The following is a 26,770-nucleotide window of genomic DNA, read 5'->3' as shown; positions in this document are numbered from 1 at the left end:
CAGAGAAGCCGCATTACCATGTTCTTGGATGCCTCTGCTCTGGAACCACAGGCTTTCTTTTAGTTATATGGCGGGATGTAGATGTCAGGACAGGAACTAAGTAACCACCAAGACCTCCTGACTTCCTTCAGTTTCTGGACGAGGAAACTGAGGACTAAAGATGGCTGTGTGACATACCCGTGGGTTGGCGTGAGTGATTGCTGGAGGCTGGGTTCATCATGAACCACGTACACTCTTCATATTTTATCCCAGGCTCCAACCTTCTTAGGCAGCCACAGTTCCAAAGTTAAAGGCTGAGAGAGCCGCTGTTTTCCTAAAACTGACAAAAATTCACTGAGGTAGGAAATGGCAACCCACACCAGTGTTCTTGCCTGGAGAGTCCCAGGGACAAGGGAGCCTGGTGGGCTGCCGTCTATGGGGTCGCACAGAGTCGGACACGACTGAAGTGACTTAGCAGTAGCAGTAGCAGTAGCCACAGCTACCTCAGTGAAAAAGTCACCTTGACTATTGGAAGCAAAACCTCTTTTTATCCTCCCCATTAATAACGTCTGTTTGAGTTCTTTCTACATAATGAGAAATACTTCTGTCTGAATAAACGAAGGTAATTTATTTTCTATCATCAGGAAGATAAACTGTGTTGCTCAATTCTAAAATTTCTCTGACAACTTTTTGAGTTAATGGGAATTGGATAACTATTAAGATTCTGTAGAAGAGAAAACCTTTGAGGTGGGTGGAATAGGAGGAAAAGCTCTATAAACTCAAAATTGGTTTTTAATGTTTTGATATTTTTCAGGAAACTAAAACCTGTTTGCCTGTGCCAAATTGTCTTTGAAATGGATTCATTTGTATAATATGTTCATAAAGGATTTCCTGTTTAAAATGGCTCAATGCAAATTAATTGGACTTTTAACATTAAAATAAAGAATGCCAATGAGTAGTTGGTGGTTCTGAAAAAGAATTAATCAGTCAGTATTTTGCTGGGTTCTCCACTAGAGGGCAGAAAGAACAACTCAACACTATAGAAGCCTAACGACAGGCTGGCATTTAAAACCAGACGCGTGTTGGGTTATCTCATTGTCAGTTATCACTTAAAAATGTACTTAATATAGTCACAAGAAATTGACTTGTACATTTCTTCCAGGGAATGAAGAATAATCCGTTTATCTCTTTCTCTCTGTATAAACTCATGTGCTGATACCTAACTGAAGGTTTTTATTATAACACTTTTAATAAAATCACCATGAAAATAATTTGCTGATTCGAAAGAGATGTGCAGTAGAAGGCAGGTTGGATGGAATTCTTAGCAAAGAAAAGGATATTTGGAGAAAGATTCATTTCACAACTCTTGTAAAATAACATACCAGCCCCTTAGAATTGATGAACCATGTTTCTATGTTGTAGGCGTTCATTTGGACCTTGTTCAGATGGAGACACTAAGGAAAAATGAGCCTTCTGCGTTTCACAGCACTCAGCTGCCACCTGCCCCATCCCCATTGCATGGTGTCTTAGACCAGTTTCCTTAGCAGTGGAGCCTGAGATAGGGGTTCGGAGTTTGTGATCTGCTGAGGATGTGGTTCTCCACAAAAGCATCCCGTAAGGGAGAGTGTATATCATGATCGGGAAGGGCAGGGAGAAGAGCACGAATGATCTCAGACAGTCTAGCCATAGCCTAGTTCACAGGGAGAGGGCTGTGGGCCATGAATTGCAAGGTCATCCACCCTTGAGGCAGAGGAGCTGCCCTTGGATACCCCTCATCTGTCATCACTGGCTGTGGACTTCGGTGTGCATAGAGAGTCAAGGAACTCAGTATTTGGACCCCCTTCTCAGCAGAGGGCAACGGTCTGTAGGAGGAGGCAGCTGTGGGCTCTGAAGTAAATGAAATCCCTGATGGAGGCATTTATCTTCATACTGGGTCTTTAAAATATATGTATTTTTCCTTTTTGTGTGTGTGTGTATATATATATATGTTCAATACATATATATGTGTCTAAAAGAGAGTTAAATATGTATTCTTAAAAGACATTTAAGAAAAAGAGCAGCATTAAAAGGTTAGATAAACAGCTATCTTATATATGAGATTGATCCCTATTAAATTGTATTGTTCAACAGTTCTTGACTTAGAAGAACGTTAGCTTACCAGTTTCACATTGTTCAACCTAATTGTTGGTCTCATCCTTTAATTTGCTTTGTTATCCTTTTATTTACTCCATGTAACAAAAGCCATATATGAAAATGGCGTTTATACAATCAAGTAGTCTCATGTTGAAACTTAAGGGAAAATTTTTCCTGTATTGCTTCCTGTTGCTTAATGTGACCTCTGTTTTTTTTCTTTTACTAAAATTTGACCATAAACTTGTTTCTGATTGCTAAATTTGTTGAAGTTTACCCATGTATGACTGATTGAAGTACAATTAGACACTTGATTAACAGTCATCAAATAACGATGCTCATTTGCCCTCACATGGTCCATATATCCTGTGATTCAAATAGAAATCTCTTTTGTGGAAGAAGGATATCTCAGTGGATTAGACCTCTCCTCAGGTTATTTCAAAGTATTTATTTAGCTCCCACTGGACGCTGACACACTTTCTTAACTTTTGAGATACCCTAGCTGTGTGTAAGTTCACTCCCAAAGTATTACAAGTCAACCATTGGGACATTTTAAGACTTTGGGACTATAGGATTAGGAATGTGTGTTTCTTATGATTCTATTTTCTTGTTCAGTGTTTGTTTTTTTAATCAGTACATAATTTTTTTTGCCCCTTACAAAAATTTTTTTCTTAAATTCCATTTCAAAGATAATAAGCTGTTCTTCTAGTTTTATTTCGGCTCATCTTGGACAGTAGATCTTTTCCTCTTTTCTTTCTAACTTTTATATGTCTTCTTTGTGTATGTTTTTTATTAAGTGGATATTCTCCCTCTTGATTTTTTATTTTAACATGAGAGACTTCTCTTTGTGTCTGAGATTATCTTGTTACATGACATTAATTCTGTCGTATTATTTTACATTTTTCATCACTATAATTTTGTGTCTCTTCTTCCCAGTTTTACATCCAAAAGACATGAATTTATTAGTTTAGAATTTATCCATCCTGCTTTGTTGTTACGATGTCCTTGGCTTGAAACTCACCTTCACTTTTATACACCCCTGTCAGTATCCATGTTTTATTTGCTCACTTGGCTCCTTTCATTGTCTTTCATCATGTGGATACCATTCAATTCTAGATCTCTATTCCTGGCATGTGGTGGTTATCATTTTTCTCTTTCTTCCATAGTTCTTTTGTGGCTTTTTAATGGCAATGATATACTTATTCAGGGTGTTTTACTTTTCTGTATTTCTTGCTGCCTCCTTCTGTTTTTATTACTTGAGTCCTGGATGCAAGCAAGTTTCAAGGTAGGTCTTTATTTGGCAAATATTCTGAGGCCTTGTATGGCTGAGAATATAGTTCATGTTTTTGTATTTATATGACATTTTAACACTGTCTCAAATGCTAGGTGATAAAAATCTTGGACAAAGTTGGAAGCATTTTTACCCTGACTTTCAAAAGATCTCATTCATGCTTTGAAATGGCTGAAACCTACTAACATAACTAAACACAGATTTTTCCATGGGCTTCTTAGCAACCAGTAAATACTCCACCTATTTTATGATTTGATATTTAGATAAAGAACTATCATAGTATGAAGTTGTGGTTCTAGCAGGAACATCGGAAAAGAAGACAGAATCTCTAGAGGGGAGATCTTAGATTACAACAAGGCTCAAGGATGCAAGGCTGTGGGAATCAGGAATGACTTCCAACTGAGACCAAGCTGCAGGGCCTGGCCGGATGACAGAGTTGGGGAGGGCCTGGTGTGGGGCAGGGAGCATGGGGGTACTGAAAGCTCAAAGGCGTATAGCAGATGCGATGAGTGTTAGGAGGTGCTGACATCATTCCTGAAAGGTGAGTTGAAAGAATGAGCAGGGAGATGTGGGGATGGAGAACCAGAATCCAAGCTCAGGGAGGTGGGGCTGGCAGGTACCATGCAGGAGGCAGCCTTTTGCTTGACCTGTAGACTCACCATCCTCAGCTCATCTGCCTCCCAGCCATTTACACATCAGCTCCCTCAAGGAGGTGGCTGGGAGCATCGGTTTAGGAGAGAGCAGAGAGGGGTCAGGTCAGGGCCTCTGGAGGGGACGGGGGTACGGATTGACATCATCACAATCATGCCTGTTCTTCCTCTTCAAAACCACTTCCAAATTTTTATCATATGCCAATTGACATCTGTTGACACACTCCTGGGTTCTGGGATAAATTCCTTGCAACTTGGGAATAGCTAGTTACAATTTAGGAATAGCTGGGTTGGAGCTAAGGCAGGACAGGAATTGTGTGTCACATTGGAATAAAATGGCTAATACCCCTTCTAGTCTATAGAAGAGAGAGAATGGGGGAGAAAAATGCCACTAACATTATCTGTTGTGAAGGAGACATTTGGTTTATGATTGTACTAGAGTGAGTGTGAGATACTGAGAACAATGGAAAAGGGTGCTTTGCCTGTAGTACTAAGCAACTAATTGTGCCCTTAAAGGATAGAGGAAATAAAGAAACAGCAAATATGCTTCCTTGTCAATTCCAATTTCAGGTTCCAGAATGTGAGTCCTAGAATATTGTTAGAAGGTAGATTTTGCTTCATTTCCATTCCAACCCGGGAGCTGTGCAGTGAAGAAAGCAAATGTGGTGGTTAATCCCCTCTGGGGAGTAGTTTTTCAGTTGAGAAAGAAGCAATTTTAGATGAAAAATGTGAGTAAACACGGATATGTGGTGTTTATCTTCAAAATAGGCTGAATGCGTAGATGGGAAAAATACCATCTGCTGCCCTTTCGAAGGTGGTCTTTGGAGGAGAAGAGGGTTCTAACTCATTTTGAGTCTGGACCTCCTGGGGTCAAAGAGAGAAGGCCAAGAATAAAAAAATAGCATAGTTGGGGAATCTTCAGCAATATTGCCAAAGATCTATCACAGAGATCAAAGCAGAAAATTCCTGTTTTCTTGCTGGTGTTAGACTTACTGCTCTTTAGATACCGATATAATGATATTAATGATCAGCACTTAATGGTGAGTTTCCTATAGGTTTATAAAACAATTAACATGCCAAATTCCAGCTCAGCATTTGGGCTTCCCTGGTAGCTCAGACAGGAAAGACTCTGCCTGCAATGCAGGAGACCCAGGTTCGATCCCTGGGTTGGGAAGATTGCCTGGAGAAGGAAATGGCAATCCACTGCAGTATTCTTGCCTGGAAAATCCTAGGGACAGAGGAGCCTGGTGGGCTACAGTCCACGGGGTTGCAAAGAGTCAGACATGAATGAGCGACTAACACTTTCACTTTCACACGAGGATACTCAGTGAATGCACATAAGAATGCTGTGAAATTTCATAGTGTTTATGAAACTTTACCCACGGAGCAAGTGGCACAGCTAAGACCTGATATTAAGGATCCCAGGTAAGGTTCCACAGGGAGGTCATTTTCACTCTCCCTGTAGGTGTGACTTCTGCCTCAGCTGTGGCTCAGTGCAGGAGATTCCAAAAAGGAAGAACTTTTTTTCTTTTTTTCTCCTGAGATAGCATTTATCAATGAACACAATAATCCAAGGAGAGAAGGAACTAGAAATCATTTAGTTAGCACCCAGAATTTAAAGATGAGAAAACCGAGGTCCCGAGACAAAGTGGTTTTCCCCAATTTACATCAGAAGTTAGTAGCATAGACAAATGTGTAAACTTTTGGGCATTGCCTGAAATAGTCAACGCTATACCTTTAAATTCTAAAAAGAAATATTCCAGCTACTGAAATAGTTTAGTAATTAAAAAAAAAAAATCCCAGGCTAATACTGATGACGTCCTTAAGACGTATGGATAGGAGTAGCATATTTCTGACTGTCATGAACAGCTGCATCCTCATAGCCTGTATCACGAACTGCTCTCATTAAGTACAAACTCAGATTTGTCCCAGGCAAAGTTAAATTTGTCCCAGGCATATTTTGTCCCAGGCATATTTTTCAAAATGCACGTAGTCTAATTTCCGTTTTTAAAAAATGGAAGTATAATTGATTTATTACAGAACAGTGTATTAGTTTCATATGTACAGCAAAGTGATTCGGCCATATGTGTATATATATGTATATATATATTATTTCCAGATTCTTTTCCCTTATAGATTATTACAGAATACTGAGACTAGTTTCCTGTGCTGTACATTAAGTCCTTGTCGTTTATCTGTTTCATATATAGTGGTTTGTATCTGCTAATCCCATAGCCCTAATTTCCCTTTTCCCTTTGGTAACCATAAATTTGTTTTCTATGTCCGTGGATCCATTTCTGTTTTGTATACAAATTCATTTCTATCATTTTTTTTTTTTTTTAGATTTCACATATAAGCGATATGATAGTTTTGTTTCTCTACAGTTCTATACAGTAATTTCTGTCTGGCTTACTTCACTTAGTATGATCATCTCTAGATCTACCCATGTTCCTGCAACCAATCATAGAATCTTGAGCAGTAAAATCAATCAGCTTGTACTAGCATATTATCAGCCCTGTCCTCAAGCAGCTTGTAGTCTTTCTGGGCAATGAGACAGATTCCTATTTAACAGGCTTGATTTATTTAATGAGTATTTTTCCATTTGGCTTCTGAAGTAGAGCTGACGCAGGCAGAATGCCTGCGCAGTGATTCTCTAGCCTGGGTTCCTGATTTTCTCACTTGTTTGGTCCATCCATTCTTATATTTCTCCCTGTTTTCCCATCAGCACAGTTGTCAGTAATTTCTTTTTAGCTACTAACCCCATATGAACTCTGCCCCTCTTTTCGCTATTAGGAGGATTATTCCGTAGAATCTACAATGTAGATTTCAGCCTCTTGGGAAGAGATTCCTTCGTTCTAGACCAGATCCACTTTATCTGTGATGAACCCTCATAACAAGCTGAACTTGCCCTTCAAACACATTATTTTGTGTTTGTTTTGGCCTACTGGCGTGCTGTGATTCATGGGGTCACAGAGTCGGACACGACTGAGTGACTGAACTGAACTGAACTGAATCCTGATTATATAGTTAATATCTGCTTCTCCCATTGCAGTGCAGTCTCCAAGAGGAGAGACAATGTCTATTCATTCACTAACATCCAGCAAAGTGTCTGGCCCATGAACACTTACTCAATAAAACCCTTCGTAGAAAAGTATTTAATTACACAACTTCTGTGTAACTTAATCGATTAAGAACGTTGGATATAGCTAACTTCAGTTGTCAATAGACAAATATTTGAGCAACACATCGGTTCCATACGTTCATACACAGATCTTTTCTGGGGTCTGGCTCCTCAACCTCTGGGATTGTTGGCCTCACCTGAGACCCATTAGACATGCAGGCCGCTCCTTAGACCTGCTGCATCAGAATCTGAAAATTACAGGACTTACCCAGTGCTTCCTCAGTGCTGGGATATGCTGTGAATCAGGGAATAAAATCTCAAATGTTTTGTTTGGCCAGGCAGACCCCCTAAGTGAGTGAAGTAAACCAGACTTTTAGGTATAAGCACGATCCTAGGTGATCTCTGGTCCTTGACCTTCCTCATTGGGAGTGGTGGGCACTGTGCTGCCTGGAGAGTAGCTTCATCTAACAAGGGTAGTTAGATCCTGTGCAGATCAGGATGCCTGAAGGCCTAGCGTCGCAGGCCCCTTGAGCGATTCAAGAGAAAAAGACACAAACCTGCAAGTAGAATCTCTTGACTCAGAGACTGATGACTAACTTCAGTCCTTTTTTTAAATTATGTTTCCCCTTTTTTAAAAAAATTGAAGGATGGTTAATTTGCAATGTTATGTTAGCTTCAGGTGTGCAGCAGTGTGATTTAGTTATACATATATGTATATGGGCTTCCCTAGGTGTCTCAGTGGGTAAAGAATCTGTCTGTAATGCAGGAGACACAGGAGACGTGTGTTCGATCCCTGGGTTAGGAAGATCTCCCGGAGGAGGGCATGACAACCCACTCCAGTATTCTTGCCGGGGGAATCCCAAGGACAGAGGAGCCTGGCGGGCTACAGTCCATAGGGCGACAAAGAGTCAGACACAACTGACGTGACTGAGCACACACGTGCATATATATCTATATATTCTTTTAAATTATAGGCAATTATTAATTATTTTATCATAGGCAAGATATGCAATATGGTTCCCTGTGCTATACAGTAGGTCTTTGTTGTTTATCTATTTTATGTACAGTAGTGTGTGTCTGTTTACCCCAAACTCCCAGTCTATCCCTCCCTCCCACCTTTCCCTTTTGGGAAGCACATGTTTGTTTTCTATGTCTGAGAGTCTATTTCTATTTTGTATATAAGTTCATTTTTACCACTTTTTCAGATGCCACATGTAAGGGATATCATAGTATATTTGTCTTCCTGAAGCTGAAGAATCGTGAGGGATTTAAGCAGAACGCAGAAGTGCCATAGAACTGGTTTTAGCATCCCTAGTTTGCAAAGTTTCTTACCAGTGAGAAGACTTTGGGGAATGTAGTAAACAAGTCCAATTCTTCACCAATGCAGAATTTCTATAGTTTTGTAAGTCAGAAAACACTCTTTCCTCTGTTTCCTTCCTTCCCTCTTTCATTACTATTTATTCAATATACGTTCTGTGTCTCCTCTGCTGCGTGGCCTCTGTACCAGGTCCAGTCAACCTAAAGGTGAATAGCATCAAAAGGACACAGCATCCAGTGGCTCACAGTCTCACCATGACAACACTGTACTCAGAAGCAAAGACCTCTATGTAGGTGCCCCTTCGGTAATTGTCATGTCTGTTTTTGAGAGATGTTCTTAAGTTTACACTCTAGCTTGAGTGGTTCACAAATCTCGGTAGGAGACAGAAGTAGGGGGGATAGCTTCCTGAAGATGAATAGAGTGAAGGAAGTTTACAAGAGGCTGTGGTTCAGCTAAAAAGCAATCCTGAGGACTGAATTCTGAAAAGCAGGTGTAGCACCCTCAGCGATTTAAAAATGGGAACGTTTCTTGCCGCACTTCCTCAGGTTCATCATTTCTGGCAGGTGAGAAAAATCTGCTACATCTTTGAGCAGGAGCGAGAGCTGATTCATAAAAGCTAGCGCTCTGGATGCAGTTCCTCAGGTAGATTAAGACTTAATTAAGTGATTTCACCACATTTGGCATAGTTCTTTTTCCTTCTCGCTGTAGGAGTCTCTCCAGTTGCTTGGAGGGGATTTTTATCTGTCTTTGTCACAGAAGTTAGCCCTGGAGATGCAGTGACATTTATGAGGAAGCCCCACACAGGTGACAAATACTCCACAAGGCTTTATATTTGTGTGGTGGCAGCTGTGATCAAGAGGGTAATAAAACTCAACCGAAGGTTTCATTCAAATACCGCTTGTTGATTAGCCCCCAGTGGTGAGTGAGCAAAGGTCTGATGAGTGTTATACAATATCTGGGACTGGAGTTTCCATCTGGGATGAAAGGATGTTTTGTCTCATTTCACCTGAGCTTTCCATTTCATTGATCTGTCTATGTTGAATAAAGGTCTGATGATAAAGCTAATAACTTTTCAGGGTATTTTTTTTTTTTTGAGACAAAATAGTAATTTGTTCTCCAGCACATTCACCACCAAGTAATCAGGCTGGGAGGACTCTCGCCGTCCTCCTGTAACCACTAACTCTCTGGATAACACGTCATCCGTCTATTAACATATGGGATATATTTCCATGTTTTAGTGTCCTCATTCTCATTCTGACTATGAGAGGCTGTCCCTGCCATGTTTGTTCTCCTCACGTGGCATTTCCAGCTCTTATGCTTTACAAAACCTCTGCATTCAGCATGCATGCCAACCTCAGCATGACAGTGAGTCCCCTACATGCAAAAGAGTTCTGTTCGGAGAGCGTGTTGTAAGTCCAATTTGTTCAGAATTTCAACACAGTTAGACTAGGGTAGGGACCCAGCTAACACAATTGGCTATATAGTACTGTACTGTCATAGGTTTATAATACTTTTCACCCGATAACAGTAAAAACAAACCCACAAAAGAAAACATTTTTAATCTTACAATACCTTGAAAAGTACAGTAGTCTACAGTACAATAGCTGGGATACAGGGGCTGGCATCGAGTGAACAGGCTAGATGAGCTACTGATGGAGGGTAGGGGAGGTGGGAGATGGTGGAGCTGCGGGGTCGGCAGCAGGAGAGGGAGGCACGCTGCAGTGCGTCTCATGCCTGATGTGACTGGACATGCAGGCGCATGCGCAGGTGGTCCCAGCTTTGAAAGTTCGCAACTCGGAGGCTCGTATGTAGGAGGCTTACTGTATTTCCCTGGAACATTTTGTGATTTTTCTTCCCTAATCAACAAAATTTCAACATGTCGACCCGACGCTCCTTCACTCCCCCTGGAGAGTAGGGGGGATCTAGGGTCACCCAGGGAAACTTGACTTCATTCTATTCTCTAAGGTAATGCTTTCATTTAAACCTTCTTTATTTTCTTTCTCTCTGATTACCTGCAGGTCTTCCACCCCCTCCTCCCCCATCTGTATTCTGCTCTTTAGCCAGGGCGATGTCTTTTGACGTGACAATCTGATCACGTGTGCCCCTGTCTCCCTTGGAGATTCAAGGACTTCTCACTCTTTAGAGAATGAAGCCCAGAATCCTCGTCTGACATCCAAGCTTCATTTTCTTGCGTCTCCTGTGTGGAGACACCCATTGCCCCAGACACTCTGAACTACTTCTGATCTCTGAACTGTATGCTCTTGCCTTTAGCACCTGGCCTTCCCTTTTGCAACGTGGCACACACCCCACTCCCTCCGTCTGTCTGCCCCCACACCCCACTCCCTCCGTCTGTCTGTCCCCACCGCCCACTCCTGAGCGTCTTCCCAGCGGCGTATTACCACTTTCCGCTGCTTTGAAAACACCATCTCCAGAGACTGTCACCCAGACTCCAATCATGACTCTGCCACTTACTAGCTCCAGACCTTGAAGAAGTCATCATCCCATCTCTTGGTGCTTTTGTTTCGTTTGTGAAACAGGGTAAAATTAGTGCTCACCTCACTAGATTGCTCTTAACACTGTATAAGCAAATGAGTGAGTGAGTGATGTCGCTCAGTCCTGTCCAACTCTTTGCAATCCCATGGACTGTACCCTGCCAGGCTCCTCTGTCCATGGGATTCTCCAGGCAAGAATATTGGAGTGGGTTGCCATTTCCTTCTCCAGGGGATCTTCCTGACCCAAGGATGGAACATGGGTCTCCTGCATTGCAGGCAGATTCTTTACCACTTGAACCGCCAGGGAAGCCTATATAAACACATACATATAATGAATTTGTCATGTGAGGAAACTATAAATTATTATGATTTACTCCATTAACAGTATCACAGTTTATATGTTTTTAGTCACCTCAAGGATAATCAAAAAGCAAACCTGCTGGGTCACAAGATCATAAATAGAAGAAAGCATTCCAAAGCCAAATATAAGTGATCTGGGATTACCAGTTAATTAGAATCAGTCGTTTGCTGTTATTTTTTGTTGGTTAAGATAGCTCACACATAGTTTTTGAAATTCCAGATTAAAATATATTTTAGGATTTAAATGAATGAATACCTATATTGAAAAAATAAAATGTAAAATAGATGTCAGATAATTACTCAATTGCTTTTCCAATGTCAGTTGAATATTGGGACAACATTTTCAAATTTCAGGATTTTTATCCTATTGTATCTTAGAAGAATGGAGATTGACATTTGTATAGATTCTGATGATTCATATAATTACCGTACCACTTAGCCTAGGTATGCTTAAGATTTTGCTGTCTCCGGGACTCAGGTTTGAGTTTTGAAGGGGTACATAGCATCTGATCCTAAGCCAGGTTTAGGGTCTCAGGGGACCCTGATCAACAGGGGAAAGCAAGCGCTTTCAGCTGAATTTTGGAAAGCTGTTTGGATTTCTAGTTGGTTTGGGGCCAGATCACGCTTCCATTTAAAGTAATGATCTCAGGATTCTAGGAGCCCTGATGTTTTGACACCCAGGGTATTTCACAGTTGGGACAGATTTAACAAAGCTATAGCTTTAAATAAAAGCAGACTACATTCTTGAACATGGGCTAGAACAGAGGGAAACTTCAGGAAACTTTAAGGAGATGGGACTTCCTTGGCCTCCCTGGCAGCCACTGGTGATGTCCTCCTGGGGCCAAGGCTGCACTCCTGGGACCCTCCGAATTGCCTTGGAGCTGGTTACTGATCTGATGATTCACTGATCAAATCAGGATAAGATGAGGGTAAAGGGCAGGCAATTATTTCCATAGCCTGGATTTGCCCAGGATCATAGTAGAAGCTGGGACATTTCTGGGAAATCAAGTATCGTGGTTACTTTAAAGCTGGAGTGAGGAGAGACGGTTAAAAAATAAAGGGGGTAAACAGATCTATTACAAATGATTGCCTTCCCCTTGTCTGTGTCCCTCATTCTGTCTGCCTCTTTTGCTTGCATATCTATGACTTTCTTCTTTCCTAATAGGTTTAAGGGTGTGTATAGTGCTCAGAAAACCCATGCAATAATAAAAAAATTCCTATAAAACCAAAGAACCTCCCTCTGTTAACGTGCCACTGTGTTGTAAACTGCGTTATCGTGGTGGCATCTGGTAAGACTGCAGTGTTTATGAAGCCCTTGTGTTTTGAGATTCTTTATGTTTACAGTAGTGCACAGTGTTTTACATTTCATATAGCATTAACTATCTGCAGAGGCACCTGCATTGCTGGTCTGAACATGATTTGTCTCTTTTGCTTTGAAGCGTTTCAGTTTGAGGGTTGTTGTGAGAAAATAGATTTAACTTCATTTCCTCTCTCTGAGAACTGCCAGTGTATGTTAACAGTTCATTCATTCAGTAAACATTTAATAACTGTCTATGCTGTGTGCCAAGCACTGTTCGAGTGTATGTAGGACGCAGAGAGAAATAAGATGTGGTTTTAGGCTCTAAGGATTCACCATCTGCTAAAAATTTTTTCTATGTTAAGAATATCTTCCTTTGTTTTTAGTAACAATTAAATCTTAATGTTTACACTTGGTAGAATCTACTATGATCGGCAATACTATACTTGCATCATCATTTAACTGCCAACTTAAATATAAACTTTTATCTCTCCTTACCTCTATCTCTGATCACATCCTGGGCGTCTTTTCTGTGAAGCTGAGTCATTCAATGATGGCTATTCCGGAACACGAAACCCTTGATTCCAAAGAGGTAAATGTAGAATATAATTGAACATCCGCTTATCCATCTCCATGTAATACTGGATTGTAGAAGTAAGCCAATCTTCTATTAAAAATTAATAAAATCTGTTTTATTTTAAAGAAAGAATGAACGGGCCTACTCTGTGTTGTTCAGAAGCATCTGATAGTTAAGGAGTAAATTCTTGCTTCTCAATGTGGAAGGTGGTACTAGAGGTGCCCGTGTATGTACCACTTTGATCACAAACTACTTCTATCTCATCTATTTTTGTGATTTTTCTCTCTGGATTCATTATGTGAAGCCATTGTTGTTTTCTTTTTCTAGAAGGTCAGTGCATGTCCCACAATATTTATAAGTGTCTTCTGAGTTAGGAATCCCAGGACCATCTGGTAGCTCAGTTTTCCAACTCCCACGTGAATTTTGCACGTGGTGGGTAGCATACAGGCAAAAGTGAAAATATACAGGCAAATATAGCTCTAAATTTCATTCAAATATTGAGCCATTTTCACATTTGAGCTGACAGAGAAAAGTAAGTGAAAAGACCTTTCTTAGTTTTAAAAAATGCTATACCAAAGGGGCAAGAAAAAATTCTATAAAAAAATGGAATTTTCTGTCGAGCAAGACTAATTGAGCATTGTTTTCTTCTATATCCCTTTAGGCAAAGTGGTAAAGGTGAGGGAAAAAAGTACTTTTTACAGGACTTGTCTTTATGGAGGTAAAAAGTGAATTCATTCATTCATTCTAGATACCCTTACAAATTAGTCATGCTCAATTGTGTAGCCTCCAAGTTTAAAAATATATATAATACGATAATACAAAAGAGAGATAAAAATAATAAAATTCCAAATAAAATTATAAATGAAATCTGAATTTTTCCCAAAGCATATTTTCCACAGTTTGGGGTATATTTCATAAACTGACATCCCAATTTATGCAAATTTTGAAATTTCTAACATACAGTATTGATGTGTCCCACTGCTATAACCTTAGTTATTAAAATATAAAGGCATGCTATGAATAGGCATGGATTTGTATCCTTGACCATATCTCTGATGTTTTTTAGAACCAGGATTATTGGTGTAATGGGAAAATTTTGATACATGTAGCTAACTTGTATTGCTGAACAATTTTAGCAGTTCTTATCAGAAGCCTGTTGATTTCTGTGTACACATGCCAGCATTAAGAATGATTATAATTACCAATTTATTGAGAGTTTACTATATGTTAGCATGCTGTGCACTTTAGATGCATTGTTTTACTTAATCTTCAAAAAACATTGTAAGTTGAGTATTACTTTTCCCGTTTTACAGAGGAGGAAACTGGGGCCGAGGGGTATCCATTTATTGATAATCTATATGTCATCTGATATCACATACATGAGATCTACAGTATGATACAAATGAACTTCTTTACAAAACAGACATACTCATCGATATAGAAAATCACAAAGTTAATAAGGGAAAAAGAGAGGAGGGTAAATTGGAAGGTGTGGGTTAATAGATACCCACTACTGTGCGTAAAATAGTTAAAAAAGGTCCTACTGTGTAGCACAGGGAACCATATTCAGTATCTTGTAATAACCTATCATGGAAAAGAATCTGAAAAAGAATATATGTATATATATTTATGGATATATAAATACATTCTTTTTCAGATTCTTTTCCATTAGGGGTTATATATATTATATATAATATATTAATATTATATGTATAACTGAATCACTTTGCTGCACACAAGAAACTAACATAAAATTGTAAATCAAACTACATTTCAATAAAAATAAATATATATCAAACTAAAAAAAATAAAGAAATGTTTTTGATAATTAAACTACCATTTTAGGCATCCATGTGCAGGATTTTGCTTAGTTATACTGGCACATAGGGGAGTGATTTAATAACTTTAGATAATTTCTTATGATGTGTGATCAACAGTAATATTTACCTGTGCACTTTCCCCAAATCTTCTTTTTGGTATTTATTTACCCTCAAAGCACCAAACAAGTAAACTACCTGTTTTTATAATGCAATTATTGTCTTATGACCATATGGTCTAGAGAGTAAAGTGTGCTAGTTACCAATCCATTGCAAACAGACATTCATGGAAGGACCTTGGGCAGATCTCAGAATTCCCCTCTTGGTTTTCTCTCATTTCCTGCCTTTCGGACTACCAGATTGCTGTTTCTTTTGCTTGATCCTGCTATTTGTAGGCACTAGTTTTTCAAATTAGTTCAGGTATTCAGTTAAAAACAACCTTAGATTTACTTGATTTAATTTAATCATTATTTTTATGAGCCCTATATTTTATAAAGTCCATTTGAAAGGGCTTCCCTTGTGGCTCAGCTAGTAACAAATCTGCCTGAAATGTGGGATTTAATTTGGTCATTATTTTTATAAGCCCTATACTTTATAAAGTCCATTTAAAAACAGCTAACTCAAAACAGTTCAGCTGCTCATCTGGGACAGTAGTTCTTAGCTCTGGCTCAGCATTAAAATCTCCTGGGACTTTTTTTTTCAGCTATGCCAGTGGCTTGTGAAATCTTAGTTCTCCAACCAGGGATCTAACCTGTGGCCCGTGCACTGGGAGTAGAGTCTTAGCTACTGGACTACCAAGGAAGTCCCCTCCTAGGACTTTTTAAAGCCCAAAAGTGCACTTCCACTAGGAAAATGGAATCAAGAATCTTCGCTTGTGTCTGACTCTGTGCGACCCCACAGACGGCAGCCCACCAGGCTCCCCTGTCCCTGGGATTCTCCAGGCAAAAACACTGGAGTGGGTCAAGAATCTCTAGAGGTGGGCAAAGGCAGGTTTAAAATCTCTGCTGATGATTTACATGTATGAGCAGAGTTGAGAGCCTCAAATTCTAGCTCCTTCATTGTCATCTAGAAAAGCCAATCAAGTCAATCTTGGAAACAAAAATTTGAAATCATAAAACAACATTGCTTTAGGGAATGCTGGCTTCCCAGGTGGCTCAGAGGTTAAAGCATTTGCCTGCAATGCGGGAGACTTGGGTTCGATCCCTGGGTTGGGAAGATGCCCTGGAGAAGGAAGTGGCAACCCACTCCAGTATTCTTGCCTGGAAAATCCCATGGACAGAGGAGCCTGGTAGGCTACCGTCCATGGGGTCACAAAGAGTCGGACACAACTGAGCGATTTCACTTCACTTCACTTGCATTAGTAAGATTTGGGTCACAAATTCTTCCTGTCTACTGTCATAAAAGTTTAGCCTATAGTGTAAGCTATGGTAGGTTACATTTGAGAGATCTGTTCTACATTGAGATTCACTGTTACTGAGTTAATAAAACCGAATATTTTCTTTTTCCTTTGACATTCTACACAAGGTTTGGAAAATACTTAGACTGGGGTTGGGCGTAACATCTGATGTGAACTAAGTCCAGGGGCTTTTGTTGTTGTTCGGTTGCTAAGTTGTGTCTGAGGAAGAAGAAGGCGAGATCCCTAAATAATGAATTTAACCATGGTGAACAGCTGGCTGATCAGTTTTCAAAGACGGTCACTTGCATAAATTTCTTCTTCTTTTGAGTTCCTTTGCATTTATTTTTTTAAAGTAATTTCATTGAAATACAGTTGATTCACAGTATTGTTATTAACTTAAGCTGTACAGCAAAGTGATTCAGTTATACATATATACATTCTTTTTCATATTCTTTTCCATTATGCTTTATTTCAAAGGATATTGAATGTACTTCCCTGTGCCATACAGTAGGACTTTGCTGTTTGCTGCTGCTGCTAAGTCGCTTCAGTCGTGTCCGACTCTGTGTGACCCCATAGACGGCAGCCCACTAGGCCCCGCCGTCCCTGGGATTCTCCAGGCAAAAACACTGGAGTAGGTTGCCATTTCCTTCTCCAATGCATGAAAGTGAAAAGTGAAAGGGAAGTCGCTCAGCCGTGTCTGACTCTTAGCGACCCCCTGGACTGCAGCCCACCAGGCTCCTCCATCCATGGGATTTTCCAGGCAAGAGTACTGGAGTGGGTGCCATTGCCTTCTCCCATATATAGTAGTTTGCCCCTGCTAATCCTAAACGCCCAATCTTTCTCCCTTTTTCTGCCACTTCCCCTGCAACCCCAAGCCTGTTCTCTATATCCATTTCTGTTTTGTAGATATGTTCATTTGTGGTGTATTTTAGATTCCACATATAAGAGATTTCACATGGTATATGTCTTTCTCTTTCTGACTTATTTCTCTTGGTATGATAGTCTCTAGGTCCACGCATGTTGCCGTAAATGACATTATTTAATTCTTTTATGTGGCTTAGTAGTATTCCACGTATGTATGTGTATATGTGTGTATATGTGTATGTGTGTATATATGTATATGTGTGTATGTGTTTATATATGTATATATGTGTATATATGTGTATGTATATGTGTGTATATATATATATGTAGTTGTGTGTGTGTGTATATATATATATGTGTGTGTATACACGTCGCATCTTTTTTATCCACTCATCTGTTGATGGACATTTAGGTTATTTCCATGTCTTGTCTATTGTAAATAGTGCAGCTATGAACATAGGGGCTCATGTATCTTTTTGAATTAGTTTTGTCTTGATATATGCCCAGGAGTGGAATTACTGGATCCTATGACAATTCTGTCTTTGTTTTTTTTTGAGGAAGCTTTACACTCTTTTCCATAGTGGCTTTACCAATTTACATTCCCATCAACAATTGTTGACATCGTTGCAGTTACCTCCCAGTAGGTGAACATATAACACCATCTCATTTAGAGCAGACTCTCTGCCTGAGATAATGCTTTCTGGTTATAGTTACTTAGAAAAAATTAATTTCCATTAACAGTCATCTTCATCATTTCTGATTGTATTCCTCATGTCTGGTGAATTCAGCGACTCGGATCCACAACCAGTCCAGATAGCTCACTGCTCTCTCTACAAGTTTAAATGTGAAAGTCAGGCTGGGAATGAGATATAACCGACCTGCCAGTCTTCACATCACCTGCTACATGCAATCCTAGGCCTATTTCATTTTTAACTTGAGGCTCAATTGATTTCCCAGATTAAATATGCATTTGATTCTGAACTTTCAGATCCATTTGTTATTAACACAACTGGAGAGCTAATCAGTCACTACTTGCTCATAAAACACATACTAGGCAAATTCTTCTCCTGTGTTCTTATTCCTTCTCTTTGCAGATTTTTGATAAATACTTGAGTTGACAAGATAACAATTCTGCTGGCAAGGTGACCGTCTAGGATCGATTTACTGCTGTGGTGTATAGAAGATTTTGTGTTCATTTTATTTTTAATTCCAGAACCTCCATTGATGTCTCAAGTTCTAATTTTATGGGACAAGTGTCTCATTCCTTTATGTTTATTCTCCAGATGAGAACACAGAAAAGAGAAAAATAAGTTATTTGTCCATGGAAGCCACTTTCATTTTTTTGTTTGATTCAAGGGTAAAAATGGAATTATCAAGAGGAATGGGCCCACTCTGTGCCCTGCAAGCAATTTCCCATAAATATTATTTATCAAAATCAAACTTTGATAAATCTTGGATTGCGGTGTTCAAGGTTGTAACCTTATAGAAGAACTTGGTATCTGTATATTTGTAACTACTGGTGAAAAGAAGATTCATATGCTTTGATTGACAGCTGGTTGGAGGTCCAGGTCACCTCATATGAATACCTGGGTAGATCCCTACTTTGCCCAGGCATCCAGGTGGGCAAGGAAAAATAGAAAGAAAGATATCTGACCACCAGATTTGCAGCATTGAACCTTATCAACGTGACCTTTCTGTGTTGAAAGCCTACAGCCTGTGTTGAGGAAATAAAATTAAAATAAATATTTTTTACCAACCCAAGAGTCCTCCTCACAAAGGTAGTAGAGAAGAGAAAGCACTTTTATTATTGACTAAGCATTCAACCAGACTGTGATGTCTATCACAAGCACCAAAAGATCACAAAGACAGAAGACATCTCACCCTTCATATAGCCAAGTAGGTTTAACCCATTATGTATACATTCTCGAGATAAACAATAATTCGATTTACCCTCAGATAAGAGGACTTGACAAATAGTGTTTATTCCACATAGCTCATTCTAAATCACCTGGTAATTGGGAGGACCACCTGTGTTAGTTCATTGACTTTATATAAAGGAAAAAGAAACTTCTCCTATCTTTATGACAGGAGCTATTTTTACAACTTTGAGCCAGGTGTCAACTAAAGTTAGACTCCCATCCTTCCTGAGAACCTAGGAGAAACTTAGAGATAAGGCTTCTTCTATCTCCTTGGATGTTTACCTTTAAAGGAGATGGTTGTCAAGTCCTTGAGGCTCTTCTGAGTCTTAAAACTGATAAGATGCCCATCTAGATTTCACAAGGATGTATCTCCATTTCCAAGAGAGGAGACAAGTTTTCTGAAACAAATGCTCTAAGAACAAGGGAGGGAAATTTCTTCCTTTACTTTCAGCAAGGGTAATTAAGCCTCTCAAACATTTTTATTTGTCCTTACACCTGGCTGATATGAAGTAGTACCAGAATCTGAGAGTCTGATTCTAAAATAGCCACTAAAGAGAAACAAGTCTCATTGATTTTTCTTTTCTCAGGACTCAGTTATAAATATTATAGGAGTGGTGAGGGTTTGACAGTTTGGGGGTTTTTCCTTCAAAGTCATTTCAATAGATTCATGTTGGGCTTTATATTATAATGAATCGTGGTAAAAGGCTGAGCAGAAGTCGGAAAGTTGAAGGAATGACCTTCTTGTGGGCATTAGCTTTTCGAGATAAACAAAACAAAATAATAGAATCAGGGTTAATAACTATTCAGGGCTCAGGTCACCAGATATTAAATTTTTTTGACTCCAAATTCAACATTGTCTTTCCTAGAATCCGTTAGACCTGCATTCTCTACCTACCATCCTATCCACATAGGACCTTAGCTGCTGAATATTTTGTCACTTCTGTCTTGTGGATAATAAATTCTGATGCTAGATGTTATATTTTTATACCAACTTTAGTAGTTATGCAAATGTCCAAAATATATTTTAAATGTTTCAGAAAAAATTAATATGTAACTGTTAATAAATTATTAGATACATTTTCTGGAAATGACAATTTGCTTTGTATACCTGAAGTCTGGCTTCATCTTTACAAGAAGACATGTATAGATCATGCTCTTTCATTTGACAGATAAGATTGTTCAGAGTTGGTTATATATTGAAAGGGAAGGAAAAATCAATTTACACAGCACATTCTTTAAGAAAGTGCTTCTGTCACACTGGCTTAAAGTTTCACAACACTGCATCACTTATTACCTAAAGTTAACTTTAAACAAAAACCACTTTTGGAATGTGACTCTGTTCAAAATTGCAATTTTCTGAATATCTTATGGTCTTTCCTGTATATATTTTTTTATTCAAAATAACTTTGTTGTACAGCTGATGACAGGATATAATACTGAGCCTTCACTGCTGGGAAGTAGCCTGAAAATAATAATGTATTTATTTTATTAATGATTTACATATTTCTTAAATGTAGACATTTGTTTTTCCTGAGTAATTCAGCTCCTTACCTACATTGAGATTGGCAAAGAAAATAGAAAAATCACAAAAGGTATAAAATGTTGACTCAACCTGTCATAACATCATGTCATTTCAAACCAGCTGCTGAATGGTGGTGGTAAACACGGCTTTGACCTTTCAGTGGGTTCAGAGGAGATGAGAAATGGTGCTCAGTTTCCCAGCCTGGTGTCAGGGCATGAGATGCCCAGTCCTCTGCTATCTGATCTAATTATTTCTATAATTATAACATCTTACATTTGAAAGAGAATTGAGAGGGCCTTTTGTCCAATATTTAATTGTATGTTATAATCCCGTATATCCTTAAATTCTCTGTTGAAACTCTTCTGGGGCAGAGTTTACCATTTACAAGTCAAACATGTTATATGCTTTAATATGGATGAAACAAACTAATGACTGTATGACCAACAAAAACAAACGGGAAGCATTGAACAAATAAGTATTTAATTACGAATACTGTGTTCTTGGGCATGGTATTTAATCTTTTAGAGCCTCAATTTCATTCTCTGTAAAGTTAGAGTAAAGGATTATGAAGATTTACATTCATGTGTGTAAAGTGTTTAGTAAAATACATAGCCCTTCATAAGAGTTAGTCAAAGATGATGATTTCTTTAAATATCTCAAATACCAAATGTTGCTGCTGCTGTGCTTAGTCGCTCAGTCGTGTCCAACTCTTTGTGACCCCATAGACTGTAGCCCGCCAGACTCCTCTGTCCATGGGGATTCTCCAGGCAAGAATACTGGCGTGGGTAGACTATCCCTTCTCCAGGGGAACTTCCAGACCTAGGAATCGAACCAGGGTCTCCTGCACTGTAGGTGGATTCTTTACCATCTGAGCTACCCAGGAAGCCCACCAAATGTTGCTACTCTCAGGAAAATAAAAAACATGCTCATTTTTATTTGTTAGAAGGAAAAAGGAGGTGATGTCATTGAGGCATTTTTCTCCTTTTGTTCTAAAACTTCAGAGAATTCAAATGTTGAAAACTACAACTCATTTATTTCATGACTATTGGTTTTCTGTGGCCAGAACAAATCAGTACAGGAGTGCAGCTACCTCTTGTTTTTAGCAACTTTTCCTGCACCTCCTCCTAATCTGGCAAAGGAAGGCTCTCCTCCATGACTCGGGCATGTCCTGTTCCTCTGTCCTGCTCAGCCACTTGGCTCTGCTGCATGCAGTTTTCCTGTCTGCTTCCCTCAGGCCTTGCACGTCCCCCGTATCCCCGATGGAGTGGCTCTGAGCCACAGCTCTCTCAGACCGTGGCTTCTTCACCCCTTGGTCTGGCTCAGGACAAAAAACCAACCAACAGAACAAACAAATAAAAACACTGAACTGATTTGTAAAACAGAAACAGAGTCACAGATGTGGAAAACAAGCCTGTGGTTACTGGGGGGAAATGGGGGAGAGGGAGGGATAAATTAGAAGGTTGGTATTGACATATAAACACTGCTATATATAAAATAATCAACGAGGCCCTACTACAGCACAGAGAACTATACTCCTTTTCCTATGATAGATGCACACTACTATGTATAAAATAGATGACTAATAAGGGCCTACTGTGTAGCACAGGGAACTATACCCAGCGTTCTATGATGGCCTATGTGGGAAAAGAACCTAAATAAGAATAATGCATATACATGTGTAACTGAATCACTTTGCTGAAACTAACATGGCCTTGTAAATCAACCATACTCCCCCCCCGACCCAAAATTAAAACAAAAACAACAAATCACAAAACAGAGAGTTGCCTGCAGAAGAGACACTGACCTCCCTCAATTTCCACTAGCGTTTTTGGAATGTTCCGTTGATAGCCATGCATTGGCACCTGCAAATATATAGTTATAGTCTTTCTTTTCAATGTCATTTTATCACATTGCTCTATTAGAGTACAGTTTTAGAACTAAATTTCTCTTTTGTCCTCCTCTCTGATATTTCCTTTTATACTTCTTTCTAGACTGGTATAATCTGCTAATACTGATCTCCACTCAGTTAAGTTTACCTTATCTGCTCCAGACCATGTAATCTTATCAAACAGAGATTGAAGGATAAAAAAATCAGTGGAACCACCCCACTACTCCATAGCAGCCTTGGGAAGCCAATGGAATTAATATGTGAAAAAAAGGCAAGAGGTTCATTTGCTGCCTCCTGCTTTTGTAATGTCCCATTTTGGAAATCCAATCCCAATTCACTTTACCTTCTCTGTGATTTAGAGGCTACATTTTAGGGAATGATGCATTTAACACTAAAGAAGAAGTTGGCAGCAGCCAAGTCATTGAAGGATGAGGGTTGTGGGTGGGATATGGCAGGGCTGTTCCTCAAGGTGGCACCAGCCCCTCAAAGCCATTGTCACCCCTTGCAGGAGGTCAGAACTGCTGTGCTGAGCTCTGGAGAGACCGGGGTCTGATTTGAAGGTACCACCGGGTGTCTTTATCCTACCATTAACTGTATAACAAAAAAGAAAACAGCTACTGAGAAAAACAACAAACAAAAACTTCCTACTCCAAATCATTTTTATATGAAATGCTATACCTGGGTATGAATGGGCATGTTTTTTAAAGTTCTGTCTCCATTAACCTGACTACTGTTTCCTCTTATTTTGCAGCAGTGAAGATCGAGCGGAAGTGAACACTCAGGCTGGGCTGAAGTTTTTGGAACGCTGGTGCTAATCACTTGCTAGATTTAACTTTTATCACTCTTTTTTCAGCCTTAGTGTTTTCCTTATGAGCTGCAGTGAAACTAAAAAAGTTCCCTGCGGACATATAACATGGCAGTAGTCACTAACACCCTGCTTAGAAGAGATTTCCCTACCATTTCTCCCACCACTCTTAGAGCCTTGAATGCCTTCCATTAAGCTGACAGCAATACTAACACGCCCCTCTGTTTAGCAGGCAAATAAAAAAGAAACATGGGGAAATAGACGGATGGGCGTGATGATTTTTCAACACCAGTTTTATTTTATGCATACGTAACTGTCTGAATCAGGTTATATTTCCCTACTGCTTAATTATTTTTACACATTAAAAAAAAAAAAGTAGCTTTTTGCAAAGGAGTCCCTGCCTGCTTTCAGGGCTTCACTGGGAAACTCTTGAAGGTGTGAAAGCTGGTATTGACACAAACACGCGCTGTTGTCCTGTTTGGGTTCTGCGCTTCCTGGGACGTGCAGACCGTCAAGTGTAGGTCGTGTTGCTGAGCTGTCCTCCATCACTGTTTCTCTGACTGTCACCACGTGATTCTTGCAGAGGCTGCTTCAGAGTTAGTGTGTACCCATCATCTTGGGAGCAGCCGAGACCGGAGAGCAAACCACCCTGTCGCAGACAGTCCCGGGAGCCGCCCACTCTAGCACACCCAGTGCCCGCCATATTGGCCGTGTTCCCTTTCTTTTCTAGCTGCCACCCCTAGCTTCCAGTCCTCACCTTCTCGAAGTGGCTGCTTTTGTCTTGTCTGCCCAGTTGGGGCAATACACCAATGAAGAATCCACCATGGTTCTGGACATCGAGCCCCTGGTAGCAGAGGACTCGGTAGACACTGCATACCCTCGTGCCCAACTCACATTCTCCTTGGAGCCATTGCGCCCTCAGACCATTTCTCCATCACCCTCATCATCCTGCCCAGGGCAAAGCAAGGAGAGTTGCCACAGAACAGTTGGCCTCCTCATCCTCCATGCACCATTTTGGATGGCTCCATTGTTGTATTGCAGCAATAAAGATGGAGCAGAAGTGAAGAAAAACATCCTGTATTTCCAGTTGGTGCCTGGAAATACAAAGTCCTCATCATCTCCTTCATTAGTGGGTGAGGAGAAGTGGAGCCCTAGTAATGCTTTCTGCTCATTTCTTCTCCCCCAAACACTACTTCTCTACCTGCTAGATTGTGTGAGGCATCGTTTTACATTATTGACATCATCTCTAGTATACACTGTGTTCTGATGATGTGTCCAGCACCACGAATTTGATTTAACCTTCACAATGAGCCTGTGGGGCAGGTAATAGGAGTATTCATATTTTATGTTTGTGAGAAGAGCAATATTTTTATATTTGTGAGAAGAGGCTCCGAAAGGTTAAATCAAGCTAGCAAATGCTAAAGACAGAACTAACACCAGATAATCAGGTTCTAAGACAGCCATTTATTCAATTGTTTGTCCATTCATCTTTGAGAACAAAAGGTTGAGTCGATCACACTCCCTAGTTCATTGCTCTTATAAGTTTGGGCAAGACCCCTCTCCTGTCTACTTGTTCAGACGATTGATTGATTAACTTTTCTAAGGATTTCTATCTTCTCTTTTCCTGCTATAGGTACACATTCTTGTGTTTGATATATATTCTTTACCTATATATGTTTTGAAGATGTGCATTCTTTTTTGCTGCATATATATTTAATAAACATAAATGATATTATAGTTTATATTTTGTTTCTTTTTTTCCCCACTTCACCCCGTGGTCTGTAAGCTCTATTGCTCTGTAAATGCCTCAGCTACCTGAGGTCCTTCTTCACATCTCAGCTACCCACCTGCCCCCTTCACATCTCAGCTACCCACCTGCCCCCTTCACATCTCAGCTACCCACCTGCCCCGGGGTGAGCTCTCAGAGCGCCTCTCTCTACCCCCTACCAGTGTGACGTCTAGTAAGTCCCCTACGTGCGAACCTTCAAGCTGTGAATTTTCAAAGATGTGAATGTGCATCTGGTTCCAGTAAGTAACCAGACCCTGGGCCATCGGCATCAGGTGTGAGCGAAACTGCAGCTTGTCCTGTCTCCTGTTGCTGATGACCCTTCAGCTCCATCTCCCACCTCCTGTCCATCATCTGGTCAGTAACCCTTCTCACCTATTTGCTCGATGCCAGCCGCTGCAGTCCTGAACTATTGTACTTTTCAAGGTACTATACTGTAAGATTAAAAATGTTTTACTTTTTGTTCGTTTTTTTAAAATGTATTTTTGGGTGAAAAGTGTTATAAACCTATTACAGTACTGTACTATACAGCCGACTGTATTAGTTGGGCATCTAGGCTAACTGTTGAACTTATGAACACACAGTACTTATGAATACACTCTCAGAATGGAACTTGTTTATAGGTACGGGACTTACTGTATATGGTTTCTCGTAATCTCCTATGTACCTTTATGAGAATTTCTCTGGAATTGTATATACACACAGGTTAACAATTATTTGATTTTAAGTCTGCATAATCAGATTAGATCTGCTTAATTGGACTACATCCTTCCACATTACTATTCCTTTGAATGTAAGTCCTCATTTTTATTACCACAACAATGTGTTAGGGCTCTTATGTCTCCAACTTCTCTGTACTTGAAGATCTGAACTATGAAAACTCAGGCTTTACCATCATCAAAGGCAGTGCTTAAGACAGGAAGTTTGTTTGAACATGTTGTCCTATCCATGCTAAATTTTCCAATTCTCAGAAACTTCTAGACCTTCTAAATCAGTGCAGTTGTCCCTTAGGTATTTTTTCTTCATATCATTGATGAAAAGACCTTGAACCTGAAGGATTATTTGACTGAGGTCACCAAGGTAGTGATGGATAAACCCAGCACCAGGCCTTTTGCTCTCGCTACTGTGTTATTTCTACCAAAGCGAGCTGCATCTGAGTGCCATTGTCCAATCTGTTCAGTTTCTCAGCAAAGATCAGAGTGCTGAGAGCATAGGCACGGGATGGACAAGTTGATTGTGGGGAGAAGCAGGAAAAGAGCGTGCTTTTCAGATTGGTTGGTGATAGTGTCACTGCCCTGAGCAACTTGGGAGCACAGTGGATGCTTGGAGGGAAGAAGGTAGCAGGGATAGATATGCACTAGGTGTGGAACAGACAGGTACTGAGGCTGTCTTTATTTGGGCTCCCTGGTGAGTAGATTTAAAGACAAGTATTTAGTGTGTGATGACTTTATCTTGGAGGTGATCACAGTTCCGTTCAGTCACTCAGTCATGTCCAACTCTTTGCCACCCCATGAACCACAGCACGCCAGGCCTCCCTGTCCATCACCAACTCCCAGAG

At 39.9% G+C, this 26,770-nt stretch overlaps 1 protein-coding gene across 13 annotated transcripts in view; it reads left to right on the top strand.

Annotated features, from left to right (window-relative positions):
• MLIP (muscular LMNA-interacting protein) overlaps nucleotides 1–25,154 on the top strand; it is a 301,030-nt gene extending 275,876 nt beyond the window's left edge. For 10 of the 13 annotated variants that reach the window (XM_010848558.1, XM_010848555.1, XM_010848554.1 and 7 more), the window contains 2 exons: nucleotides 13,177–13,292; nucleotides 23,373–25,154. In XM_010848558.1, the coding sequence (XP_010846860.1) occupies nucleotides 13,177–13,251 (75 nt within the window). In that variant the 3' untranslated portion in view covers nucleotides 13,252–13,292; nucleotides 23,373–25,154. The remainder of the gene's footprint in view (nucleotides 1–13,176; nucleotides 13,293–23,372) is intronic. The other 3 variants (XM_010848551.1, XM_010848557.1, XM_010848548.1) reach the window with 2 other exon arrangements.
• The last annotated feature ends 1,616 nt before the right edge of the window (nucleotides 25,155–26,770 follow it).

The sequence above is a fragment of the Bison bison genome, unplaced genomic scaffold (assembly GCF_000754665.1).
Source record: "Bison bison bison isolate TAMUID 2011002044 unplaced genomic scaffold, Bison_UMD1.0 scf7180017864270, whole genome shotgun sequence".
Taxonomy (NCBI): domain Eukaryota; kingdom Metazoa; phylum Chordata; class Mammalia; order Artiodactyla; family Bovidae; genus Bison; species Bison bison.
Note: the sequence above shows the minus strand (reverse complement) of the source record. Positions and strands in the feature narration are given on the sequence as shown.